Source organism: Tripterygium wilfordii, chromosome 5, assembly GCF_013401445.1.
Source record: "Tripterygium wilfordii isolate XIE 37 chromosome 5, ASM1340144v1, whole genome shotgun sequence".
NCBI classification, from domain to species: Eukaryota; Viridiplantae; Streptophyta; class Magnoliopsida; order Celastrales; family Celastraceae; genus Tripterygium; species Tripterygium wilfordii.
The window spans coordinates 8,996,715-9,010,115 of NC_052236.1; the positions used below are offsets into that span (position 1 = coordinate 8,996,715).

Here is a 13,401-nt window from a genome sequence, read left to right on the forward strand (position 1 = left end):
CGGGTTATATACTGAAAAATTAACTAATTTCTCGTTGATTATATAGTAAATTTAAAGTGAAAAACAAAAATATCACAGAATGGATAGAGACCACGTACTTATAACTTTCATAACGGAATACATTTTACCTACCAGAATGGCATAATGGCAGTCGGAACAGTCCAACAAAAATATGTTTAGAAAAAAATGACAAGAATGGGTTAAAAACAAGAAAGAAATGGTGGTAAAAGCCTAAAAGGAGAAGAATAGGTTTTTAAGAGAGAGAAAATAATTGCTGAAGATGAGATTCGAACCTGCAACATGTGCATCGAAAGAAGTCACGCTTTGCAACTAGGCCAACAGATAACAACAAAAACATGCTGTATAAAATATATATAACAACTAAAAGTATTTTTTAAAAAAATGGGAGGAGGGGCTGGCCCCCTTGGTCCCCATGTGGCGAGAAATGCATAGAGGGTAGTTTAGAATGTTAAATATTATGCAATTACACTACAAGAAAATAGCCTTGTCGCAAATCATCAAAATTCCGTCGCTAATACTTTTTGAGACGGAATTTTTTCCGTTGCAAAAACAATCGTCGCAAAGAATTAGTGACGGAAAATTGCGATGGATTATTTGTAGGGATGACAACGGGTCGGGTACCCTTCCATTTATAAAATACCAAAACCGTTTCCATTTAATATACTCTATACCAAAACTGTTCCAAAAACCATTTAAATTTCCAAAACCGGAACCGTTCCATAACCTTTTATCATCGGGTACCCGTTTACCATTTAACTTTTAATTTTTTTATTTTTTATTTGAAGATTATATTAATATAAATTAATATTGAGTATGATTTATATTAATTATGATTTTATAATTCAAATTAGTCTAATTTATAGTTTTATTAGTATGCTTCTATAAATATATACATTTTAATATGCTTTATCATGTTATAATTTAATATCCTAGTAGTATATCTTTATAGATGATTTATAATATTATTACTATAATGAATCTTTTTATTAAACGGTTCGGGTACCCTAAACCAGGCACCAAAATCCAAACCCGACCCTAAACCATGATGGGTTTAAAAACAAAAACCAAAACCGTTTCCAAAACCTATAGGATCGGTTTTCGGGTTTTAAACGGACCGGGTACCCTGTGGATAGTGCTCGGATCGATTTTCTTTGCCATCCCTAATTATTTGAGACGAATATTAGCGATGGACTTTTAGCGACGGAATTATTGTGCAACGGAATTTGTAACAGAATATTCCGTCACATATTGATGGATAAAAAACAAAATTTTAAGTATTTGCGATGGAATATTCCGTCTCTAATTTGCCACGCATTTTGCAACTACATATTCCGTCGCAAAATATATTATTTTTAAAAATTAAAATTTTTTGTGGAGCAAATTTGCCACGACTTTTGCGACGGGATTTCTGTAGCAAAATTTTTATTTTCTAAATTTTAATTTATTTAAATAAAAATATTTTATTTATATTATTTTTCATTTTTCATTTTATGTTTTATAATAATGATTTTTTAAATTCGATATTATTATAGTTTAATATAATTATCAATTTAATAATTCCATTAAAAATATATTATCAAAATGTGTAAGAAATAACATGTAATAAAAATTAATATTATACATAAGTGGTTCAGTATTTTTAAGAAATACAATTTAATCTTCATCAGAAAGGTGTCCATGTGATGCACGATCATCTTTAGGGTTGTTTCTAGGGGATCACATCTGCATCTGAGAAAATAATTGCTGCACCATCCGCTCCTGATCTTGCATCCACTGCCACAAGTCACCGACCTCATCCAATAACTCAGAGTTCATCCGAGCGATGCGCTCCTCTACTTCTTGCTCCAACTCCGCCTGAGTATACAATCTGGAATGTCCATTGGAGCAAGATGAAGAACTAGGCAAAAAGCTTGCCTCAGATCCAAGCCCGTAGATGCGATTTTTCTTATTATTCCCACCAGTCGCCTTAAGGAATATAGGATTCTCATCCAACGGCTCAAGAGGTGACTCACTGGTGGAGGAGACTGATCGCTGTGTCAGAGTGTCCTCCTTTAGCTTGTTAAATTTTTCTTGCAAAAGAAGATACTAATGCTCATGATGATAGGTTTCTAATGCAAGGATTGAGCATAAGGATAGAATAAATATAGACATCTTCACAATAATGGCAGCAAGAGATGTATAACTCCAATGGAAAAAAGCATTGATATCACAAAACATTGAATGAAACTAATCTAGGAGATGGAAAAGGGTTAAAGTAACTAGAATTGTTTTTGAACAAAATCAATAAAAGGCCATTTATCAACAAAATCAATTAACATATAGACCAGCTCAGCTTCCATATCCAATCCACCAGTAACTAGAATTGTTTTTAAAAAAGTACAATTAGAGAGAGAAATTAAAAAGTAAGAGTCAACAAACAAACTAGTGGGGTTCATTGTAGCTTTGTAAAAGAGATGCCAAAAACCTAGCTCTATATTAGTACTATATATATATATATATATAAATTTAAATACTTACAAATGTAATTGTTGCTCGCCCATCGACTAATTGTTGTGTACTATTTTTTCGATGAGTGCGAACAAACACCTCCGCCTTGGTGGGATCCCGGCCAAGTTCCACCTTCTACAATTAAAATTACAGAAGGCATATGATATTTGAATTTTAAACAAGATAAAAATTGAAATTGTTAAATTTACTCAAAACTTACCATTCTCTTACGATACTTCGTGTGAGGAATAGAGCCGCCAGTGTGAGAACAACTATCCTCAGATGCTCGATTTTTCTTTCCCTGTTCCCTTTTCTTCTTGTACTCTGGACCATCCCAAATACGATGAAGTTCAAAAAGGACTGCAGTGGGGATCCAAACAACTTTGGTGGGGTTTTCTCGTGCCCTATGCATCATGCCCCGAATAATTCTCCACTCATCTTATTCCATAATTTCTTTATTGCAATATCATGAGCAGGGTCCCATGTAAATTTACTCTGCAAGATAAGAAAAAGTCAACATTGTGAAGCATTGGTGAAAAAATATATTAAAGGAGAACACTTATTATTTATATTTTATACTCACCTTGAACTCCTTAAAGTAACATTCTTTTTCCTCGGGAGTAAAATCACTCCATTGTGTCACGGCTTGTTCATACTTAGTCTTTATGATCTCGCTTATCTTCCGAGTAGCATCAAAAGGGTCAAAACTATGAATTAACAAATGAGAACATATTAATGATGTAAATGCTTTTGTAATAAATGTATACTAAAATAAGAGTAATGAAAAATGTAGTTACGGAGCAGCCGAAATAGGTCGTATCAAGATATGGCTATTCTGAGGAGGCACAACCCCAATATTCTGGGACGAAGAGCCACTGGCACCCAGTGTGTCCAGCGGTGGGCCCTGCGTGCTGGGTGCATGTGGGATATGGGGGCTAGGTGGAGGTGGAGACCCTGTCAACATATCAGCAGTGAAGTGACTAGGAGATGATAAAGTAGGATTATATGGGATGGTTGGCTGAATAGAATTTACAGAGGATGGTGAGGAGGCTATGGCATTAGTGGGTGAATATTCCACATTCGCTATGATGGGTCTACCACGGCGAGAGAGACGACCTCGACCGGACCTAGTATGGCCATGGTCGATGGACTGATCACTATCCATATCCTACAAAAAAAATACAAATAGATTTTGGTTCTGATAAAACTAGGGGAGCCAAAATAATCAAAAAAAAATGATGAATAAAATACAAACATATTTAGCTACCTGCAGGCTCGGTTAGTAATAACTTGGAATGTATGTAAAGATAGAGAAAGAAAGAATACATATAACGTTAAACTCGATATACTAAGTATATAAGCCACCTCTCTCAAAATTGAAGTAAACTAAAACAGGTCATATAATGTTTGAGAACAATTAAACATGATTTTGCCATTTACAAGGAAAACATTAAGCCATCATATCAAAGCTGGATTTACAAATCATCTAATACTGCAAGTGCAAAACACATCATATTCAGCCCATGAACGGAATGCAAGTAGATTGAACATATCACATATGCAGCATGAGAACAAACAATGTGGTTTGCAAGCAGAGAAGCATTCTACAAATGACAAAGTAAAATGACATTTGATAGGGGAAAATGTCAGAAGTCATTGAGGAATTCCAATTAAGAACGGGAAATGGGGCCCGGAATGATTATTGTCAGGAACATAAACTCCCTTTTCATGCACATCCTAGGAGGTAAATTATAAGGAGTCAAAATGACAGGCCAACATGAATAATTCTTGCCAGATTGTCCGAAAGGAGTGAAACCATCCACGCACAAACCTAATCTTATATTTCGTGGGTCTGAAGTAAAATCTCGATATGTTCGATCAAAGTGTTTCCATGCTGCTCCATCTGATGGATGACACAGGATATTGGACTCGCTTCGATGGTCGTAATGCCATCTCATCTCCTTAGCTGTAACTGTTGAACTATAAAGCCTCTGAAGCCTTGGAATTAGAGGCAGGTACCACATACTTTTAACCGGAATATCCTTATAATTTCTTCGTCCAGTTCTCCGAGGTTTATAACGATCTGCCCCGTAAAATTTATACTGCGTCTCATTCGCGTCATCGTTATAGTATATCATACAACCACTCATACAACAACTGATTCGTTCATACCCAAGTCCGAGTTTAGACACCGACTTCTTAGTTTGATAAAAGTCCCCAGGCATCCTATTATCTTCCGGCATAGTCTCTTTCATTAGATGAACAACTTCATCGAAACAACCCTGGGGCATATTGTAGTCAGCTTTAATGCTTAATAACCTCATCGCAGCAGACAACTCTGAGTGCGACTCGCATCCGTCCCCTAGTGGAGCTTGGGCAGCAGACAACATGTCAAAGAAAGCTTGCGCATCGGGATTAGGAGGTTCCGGGATAAAATGTTGGTTGTTATCCTCTCCTTTTAAGAGCTCATTCCCAACCAAAGGTCCAACAGCGTCCATCACTATCTGCTCGTATGGATTGAAATTAGCCCGATTATTGTCTTGCCAATAATAATTTACAGCATCTGCTTGCACATCAACATTCACCATAGTGGGAATTTCAGGCATTTCTTCACCATGAGCTGTCCAGTAATGATATCCAGGCTGAAAACCTTTTCTGTATAAGTGCACCCTTATATCATCCAACCCCTGAAATCTTGTGCATCTACACCTCACACATGGACACCTTATAGTTCTTGTTTCCACAAATCGTGGATTATTTTCACACGCATAAGAAATGAACTCCTCAACACCATTAAAAAACTCATCACTAGGTCCCATTCGATTTGGACCGACCCTGTTGTACATCCATTTACGAGACTCAGGAACCTCCATTATCAAAGGAAAAAGATGAAGCAAGAAAGATGAAGGGGAAAAACAAAATGAACAAAGGAAGAAATAAGCAAAAGAGGCAACAACGATATATTATAATAAATTTATGACATATTAGCGACGGAATTTGCAACAGAATCAAGTCCGTCGCAAACATTGTGATAGAAAAGTATATTCTTGTGTTAGAAGATAAAATTTTGCGACAGAATTTACAACGGAATTATTTTTGTCGCTAATTTATGTCAGAAAAAGTAGATTCTTGTGTCAGAAGATAAAAATTAGCGACGGAATTTGTAATGGAATTATTTTCGTCGCTAATTTGTATCAGGTAAAGTAGATTCTTGTGTCAGAAGATAAAGATTTAGCGACAAAATTTACAACGGAATTATTTCCATCACAAATTTCAACCATAAAAGTAAGATTTTCTGGGAATGGTGTCAGAGGATAGGATTTAGCGACGGAATTCGTGTCCGTCGCTACATCCATTGCTAACGTCCATTGCTAAATCCGTTGCAAATGTTGGCGGGAATTCGCGCGATAAACTGCAACGGCATTTGGGACGAATTTTTTTGCAACGGAACTTTCCATCGCAAAGTCCGTCGCAAAATGTTCTTAAATTTTAATAAACTTTAGCGATGGAAATTTCTGAATATTCCATGGCAAAATCGATAATTTGCAACTGAAAAAATTCCGTCGCAAATTTTCATTGCCAAATAGCTGTTTTCTTGTAGTGTTAAATGTATGAAAGGGTAATTTGAGAAGATAAATGTGTGTATTAAGAAAAAGTTGGGGTGTTTTAAGTAGACGTGTGTAGTGAGTTCAAATTCGTGTGCAAATAGTGACCCCTCAAGAAAAATTCAAATAGATCTCCCAAATAAATTTAGTAGCTAACTTTGCACATCTCTGAAGCCTACATGTAGCATTTTTGAAGCCGAAAACTAATTTAGCAGGCCAGTCAAACCAATAAAAGTATTATCTATCGAACCTTATCCCCTGTTAGTCTAAGCCATAAGATGGGTTGAACTTGAAAGTGAGATAGCTTGTGCAGAATTGACGCATAACATTCAGGGACTGGATTCCTGCTTTTGTATGTAATATTTCAATGGATTATTGAAATAAATAGTCTACAAAAAAAGTGAGATCAGAATGGTCTTGTGATGCAGTTTGTCACCTAAAACCAGCAATTCCTAGACGCACGCACATAAGCTGACCACCAGAACAAAAAGGTGGATGGGCAGCCACCAAAGAAGAACACACAGGAAAGAAAAATTAATAGACCCAGCAAAAACCTCCACACAAACACACGAAGAGTATGTATTTTTTAGTCATCCTTGTAAAGGGATATTATTATCTAAAATTTTAAAAAATTTATGGTGTTATAATTAATAAAAATTGCGGTGTACTTAACTGCATGATGCAAATGCAAGAACAACAAGAACTCGAAACAATTCAGCTTTCGCAAGAACAATTTACCAAAAATTGTCAAGCAGGTTTTAGAGAAAAATCTTCTCTGTTTTCGTTTTATTCAATCAATAGCTGCCGTTTCTAATACTAATAACATACCTTAAATACTAAAAGGAAATTAACCCTAATTCGACTACTTGTAGCAAAAGGAAACCAAATACTATAGAAACTCCTAAACATACTACTATTGAATAAAATAAGGAAATAAGGAAGAAAATAAAAACTTGACGCATCAATTAAGTCCTCTTGCTACGATCCCACTCCAAATAGAATTGGTCCGCTATTGCACCTGCATCATCCTCCCCCGCACAGATAGAATTTGCCTGCAAATTCGTGGCATCGTCATCATCATAATTACACCTGTCACGCCCCGTCCCAGGAACGTGACTTATTGGCATGTGTGCACCCACGTGCTGTCACCCAAAACAAGGACTCCAATACCATTATTCACAATTGTACCAACACAATTTTAAACAAAAATTAGATTTAAACAAAATTTCGATAGCACCTCCCCGTATATCAGAGAATGCCTCCTGCACAACATATAGTAATTTAAACCAACAATTTCCATACCACCAAACTAAACATCCAGAGCCTCAGGCCATATTATCTCAATCATAAATCTTCATATGCACATACGTAGCAAGGCAATAAGCCTAACCATCCAAAATAATCATTCATCCCACACATTACATACTTGTATATATCCCAATATACAATTAAGCCAAAGACTAACCAAACACTACACAAAAATAAAACAACAAACCATCACAAGTCCAGGCCATCTGCGTCACGCTCCTTCCTACTGATCCGTAGTTGGAGCACTAGCGCTAATACCTATATCACTTGAGGAGGGAAAAATATAACACGGTGAGCAGGAGGCTCTGTAGGGATATCGAATAGAAGCTAAAATAAGGAATAAGGCCGGAATATCATAAGAAATAAAGGTATGCAACAATATGCCATGTCGTCAAACAAAATGCAATCCGTACATCCAACTGAGTCATGTCACTAGAGCCAATTAACCGGAACCACTAGCACATGCTCTTACAAATATTCCATACCATGCCACCAGATCCAATTAACCGGAACCACTAGTGCATGCTCACACAAGTACCATCAACCGTGTCACTAGAGCCAAATAACCGGAACCACTAGTACACGTTGATGTACGTACCAAAATCCAAACCACCATTTTCACCATGCACAAATGCAACATCACACATGAATGTTATGCAACTAAAGTTATTTGCGCGCAATTTCATTAAAACATGTGCTCAAGAGTATCGACTACTCGATAGATGACCGAGTGTCCATGGGTAATGCATTCAACATTAAACACACAACATAACAACTTGAGTTCACAATAGCACACGATCCAAGGTTTGTTTCCCCTTGAACAAAAAGGCGGAAACTAATGAATTTAACACAATTCGGGTAGCCAATAGTATTTTGAGATTAAGGGTTAAGGAAATCCCTACCTCGTTTGAGCAAAACTTCACCACAACTCTAGCCACCAACCTTCCAAGTTCACATAACCTTATTTATAACATTTACAATCACTTCCCTTCCATCAATATCAATTTCAACACATACATTCACAATAAGACACTTACCTTAGTCAGTTCTTCAATCCCTTGCTCAATCCCCTATCCTCCTATCGCCACACTTCAATCCAAGCTCAAATCTAGCATCAACATACATAAACTTTGATTACTCAACAAGCTTTTACCCCAAAACCTCCAATTTCACGAAATCCCACAAACCCATAAACCCTAGCTTGAAATCCATGGAAATCTTACCTCAATCGTGTGAAGATCTTGCAATCCAAGCTTTAGAAAGTCCAAAAGCTTCAATCCTAGCTACTTTCTCCTTGATTCACACCAAAATCCTTCTTCTCTCTCTAGTTCTCTCTCTCTCTCGGCTATCTCTCTGTCACATATGTGAGAAATGAACTTAGAACTGTCCCAATGTGTTTTAAAACCAAATGTATCGTCGAGTGTCCGGACGGCTCATAAAGTGTCAAATACTTTGTGAAGAAAATGAGACAGATTGGATATCTGCTCTAGGTGTCCGGACACCTATTGAAAGTGTCCGGGCACTTCCATAATTTTTTAAAGTTTCTCTCTTTTATTCTTTTTGTTGAGTTATCACATTCTTCTCCCCTTAAATAAATTTCGTCCTCGAAATTTAAAACATATCCTGAAAAGTCAAATAAATGTGGATACTTTTCCTTCATTTCGGATTCCAATTCCTAAGTTGCTTCCTCGGTTCCATGATGCATCCACAACACTTTCACCAATGGTATTGTGCTTGACCTCGTAACCTTATCTTGCCTATCCAGAATTCTCACCGGTTGGACAAAATAGGTTCCGTCATCCTCCACCGTCAATGTCTCCCAATCCAACACATGTGAAGGGTCCGGTTCATACTTCCGAAGTGTTGAAACATGAATCACATTATGCACATTTGACAATTTTGACGGTAATGCCAAACGGTATGCCACCTCCCCAACTCTCTCTAGAATCTCAAAAGGCCCAACATATCTTGGCGCTAACTTACCTTGCTTGCTAAAACGTTGAACTCCTCTCCTAGGGCTTACTTTCACAAACACTTTGTCACCCACCGAGAACTCCAATGGTCACCTTCTTCTATCCGCATAGGATTTTTGTCGGCTTTGGGCTATAAGCAACCTCTTCTTAATCTCCTCTACCTTGAGTTTGGCCTCCTTCACAAATTCAGGTCCGAACAACACTTTCTCTCCAACTTCAGCCCAACACAACAGTGATCGACACGACCTTCCATACAAAGCCTCAAAAGGCGCCATTCCGATACCACTTTGGTACGAGTTGTTATAGACAAACTCGGCCAAATGTAAGTAATCCTCCCAACTCCTACCAAAATCCATAACACACGCCCACAACATATCTTCAAGTATTTGGATCGTTCTCTCACTTTGTGCATCGGTCTCCGGATGAAACGAAGTAGACATAGTCAATTTAGTACCTAATGCTTCTTGCAAACTCTCCCAAAAAAGTCCCGTGAACCGCGGATCTCTATCCGACACAATGCTCAACGGAACTCCATGCAACCTCACAATTTCCCGCACATACAATCTACTCAATGATTCAAGTAAGTTTGTCTTGTTAATTGGAAGAAAATGTGCCGACTTCGTCAACCGATCCACAATCACCCAAATTGTGTCCTTCTTCTTCGGTGTCAATGGCAGTGCTGTGACAAAATCCATTGTGATATTCTCCCATTTCCATTGAGCAACCGGAAGCGGTTGTAACAACCCCGTCGGTCTTTGGTGTTCGCCTTCACTTGTTGACATGTGAGGCACCTAGCAACATATTTGCCCACATCAACTTTCATTACACGCCACCAAAAGCGACGTTTCAAATCCTGATACATCTTATTACCCCCCGGATGCATGGCAAACTGGGAATGGTGTGCCCCCCATAGAATTTCCTCCCGTAACTCTTCATCATTTGGCACCACCAACCTACCCTCAAATCTCACACCACCGTCTCCACCTCTAATCCATCCGGTCTCCTCCTCAATCATATCAAATGTTGCATCCCCAATTTGTGCATCTAACACCTTTTGAATCAATGCCGGCCGAACAGAAACACGTCCCAAATACAACTTCTCATCTCGCTCTTGCAATTCCAACCCAAACGAATTAATCAACTCCACAAACTCCCACTCCCGCATAGAAATTTCCGCAATGGTATTCTTTCTACTCAAAGCGTTGGCCACCACATTCGCCTTCACCGGGTGATAATTCAATGCAAAATCATAATCCTCCAGATATTCCATCCACCTTCGCTGTCTCTGATTCAACTCCTTTTGTGTGAAGAGATATTTGAGGCTCTTGTGATCAGAGAACACCTCAAACCTCTCTCCATACAAGTAATATCTCCACTGTTTATGTGCAAACACCACCGCCGCCAATTCCAAGTCAAGAACCGGATAATTCCATTCATGCTGCTTCAATAACTGTGAACCATACTCCACCACCCTCTCCTGTTGCATTAAAACACATCCCAAGCCTATTTTAGAAGCATCACAATAGACTTGGTATCCCATATTCCTCTCCGGAACAACTAATACTGGTGGAGATGTAAGTCTCCGCTTCAACTCTTCAAATGCCTTCTCACACTCCTCGGACCATACAAATGGTGTTTCTTTCCGTGTAAGCTGCGTCATTGTTGCAGCAATACGGGAAAAATCACAAATAAACCGTCGGTAATATCCTGCCAAGCCAAGAAAACTCAGAATTTTGGTAATATTTTTCGGCCTTTCCCACTTCAACACTGACTCCACTTTGGACGTATCCACCGCAATGCCCTTCTATGTTATAACATGTCCAAGAAACTTCACCTCCATTGCCCAGAATTCACACTTGCTCAGTTTTGCATACAACTCATGCTCCCGTAATGTTTGTAACACTGCCCGTAAATGTAACTCATGCTCTTGGACTGTGGGTGAAAACACCAATATATCATCAATGAATACCATCACAAAGCGATCCAAAAATGGTTGGAGTACCTACTGCATTAAGTCCATAAACACAGCTGGTGCATTAGTGAGTCCAAAAGGCATGACAAGGAACTCATAATGCCCATACCGTGTTCGAAAAGTCGTCTTATGCACATCTGACTCCCTAATCCTCAACTGATGATAACTGGATCTCAAGTTAATTTTAGAAAAGGGTCTTGCACCCCGTAATTGATCAAACAAATCATTGATTCTCGGCAATGGATACTTATTCTTCACAGTCACCCGGTTGAGTTGCCGTTAATCAATACACATTCTCAAAGTTCCATCTTTCTTCTTCACAAACAACACCGGAGCACTTTGCGGAGAGACGCTCGGTCTAATAAACCCCTTTGACTCCAAATCTTTCAGCTGAGTCCCCAATTCCCTCAACTCCGCCGGTGCCATTCGGTAAGGAGCAATAGAAATTGGTTTAGTGTCCGAAACCAACTCAATAGTAAACTCTATCTCTCTCCTTGGTGGTATCCCCGGCAAGTCCTCCGGAAATACATCCATAAATTCCTCAACCACCGGTATCGGCTTGGCCACATCGCCACTCGGTACCGAAGTGGTCAAGCTTGCTACAAGACAATCAGTATATGCATGATTTTCCAGGAAGTGAGAACATGCTACTCCATTAGACCCTTGTAATTTAATCACCCCACCTCCCGGTACATTCAAGGTAATTTTTCGCATCCAAAAATCAATAATAGCTCTATGTTTTGTCAACCAGTCTACACCCAAAATTACATCAAATTCTTTAAAATCGAGGACACATAAATTCGCCGTCAATTCTATTTCACCAAATCTACACATAACTCCTTCCACCATCCCCTCAAGTGAAGTAGTGTACCCAAATGAGGAAGTCACCGCAAACATTCATCTTATTTGGGACACTTCTAATTCTATTGACTTTGCCAAGGATGCAGTAATGAAAGATGCAGTCATAACAGAATCAAACAATACTCTCACTAAACAATTTGAAACAAGAAAAGTACCTCCAACGAAGTTTGGATGCTCAGACCCTGTCTGGTGCCCTAAGGCAAATACTCTCCCCTAAGTCAATGCAAGCTAAATCTGTGACTACTGCTGCTGTGTCTTGGTATGTGATAGTCCTCTTCCAACAGAGCCACCTGAGGAAACCGACGGTGCACGAGGGGTAGTAAGTGTGGAAGCAGCTGATGAAACCCCAGATCTCTATTGTGTGTCTCTCCTCCTCTGAGGACAATCTGCCCGCATGTGGCCTATCTTGCCACACTCAAAACATTCAGGTCCAGAAGTAGTGCACTGGTGCCTAACATGACCCGTCTGTCCACATCGAAAACAAACTCTCGGTCCCTGCTATGATCCTCTACCTCCTTGGGACCTCTGCCCTCCACTGCTCTGTCCAGACCTGTTTTGTGAAGTCTGACTGTCTGTCCTCTACCTCTTCTGACCAGACTACCCCTGCCTCTGCCCTCTAAGAGCCTTTCCAGTACTACCGCTTAAGGATCGACCGCCAAAAAAATATCCCAATACTTCCTTGAATCTTTATTAATCTGCTCCTGCTTCAATGCCTCCTCTCTCATATCATCATAGGTAACAATCTTCATACTAGCCAACGGTGCTACTACATTCGGTATCAAACCTTGCCTGAATCTTTCTGCCCTACTCTCCTCATCCGGGGCATACATCTTCCCAAATTCATATAACTCCTCAAACTTGTAACTATAGTCTGCCACTGACTCATCTGGTTTCTATAACAAAGTCAAGAACTCCTTCGCCTTCTCCGTGCGATAAGAGTTTGGCACAAAATGTTGTAAAAATAATCTTTCAAATGATGCCCAAGTGAGTTGCTCTTTCCTCTGCCCCAGAGCATACCACCAATCATTAGCCTTGTCCTTCAGGAAGTACGAGGCTACCATTCCCCATCTCTCATCCGGAATGCCTAAGGTATCCAGACGTCTAGTCATCTCACGGATCCAAGTGTGAGCTTTTGGCACATCTATATCACCATGAAATTTTGGAGGCTCCAATT

At 39.1% G+C, this 13,401-nt stretch overlaps 1 protein-coding gene across 1 annotated transcript; it reads right to left on the reverse strand.

Annotated features, from left to right (window-relative positions):
• Window positions 1–1,737: 1,737 nt before the first annotated feature.
• LOC119998588 lies at window positions 1,738–2,923 on the reverse strand. Its single transcript, XM_038845931.1, has 3 exons — window positions 2,729–2,923; window positions 2,539–2,643; window positions 1,738–2,106 (listed from the first exon to the last, which is right to left on the reverse strand). Exons 1-3 carry the CDS (start codon window positions 2,921–2,923, stop codon window positions 1,738–1,740), a joined length of 669 nt encoding a protein of 222 aa, XP_038701859.1.
• Between the last annotated feature and the right edge of the window lie 10,478 nt (window positions 2,924–13,401).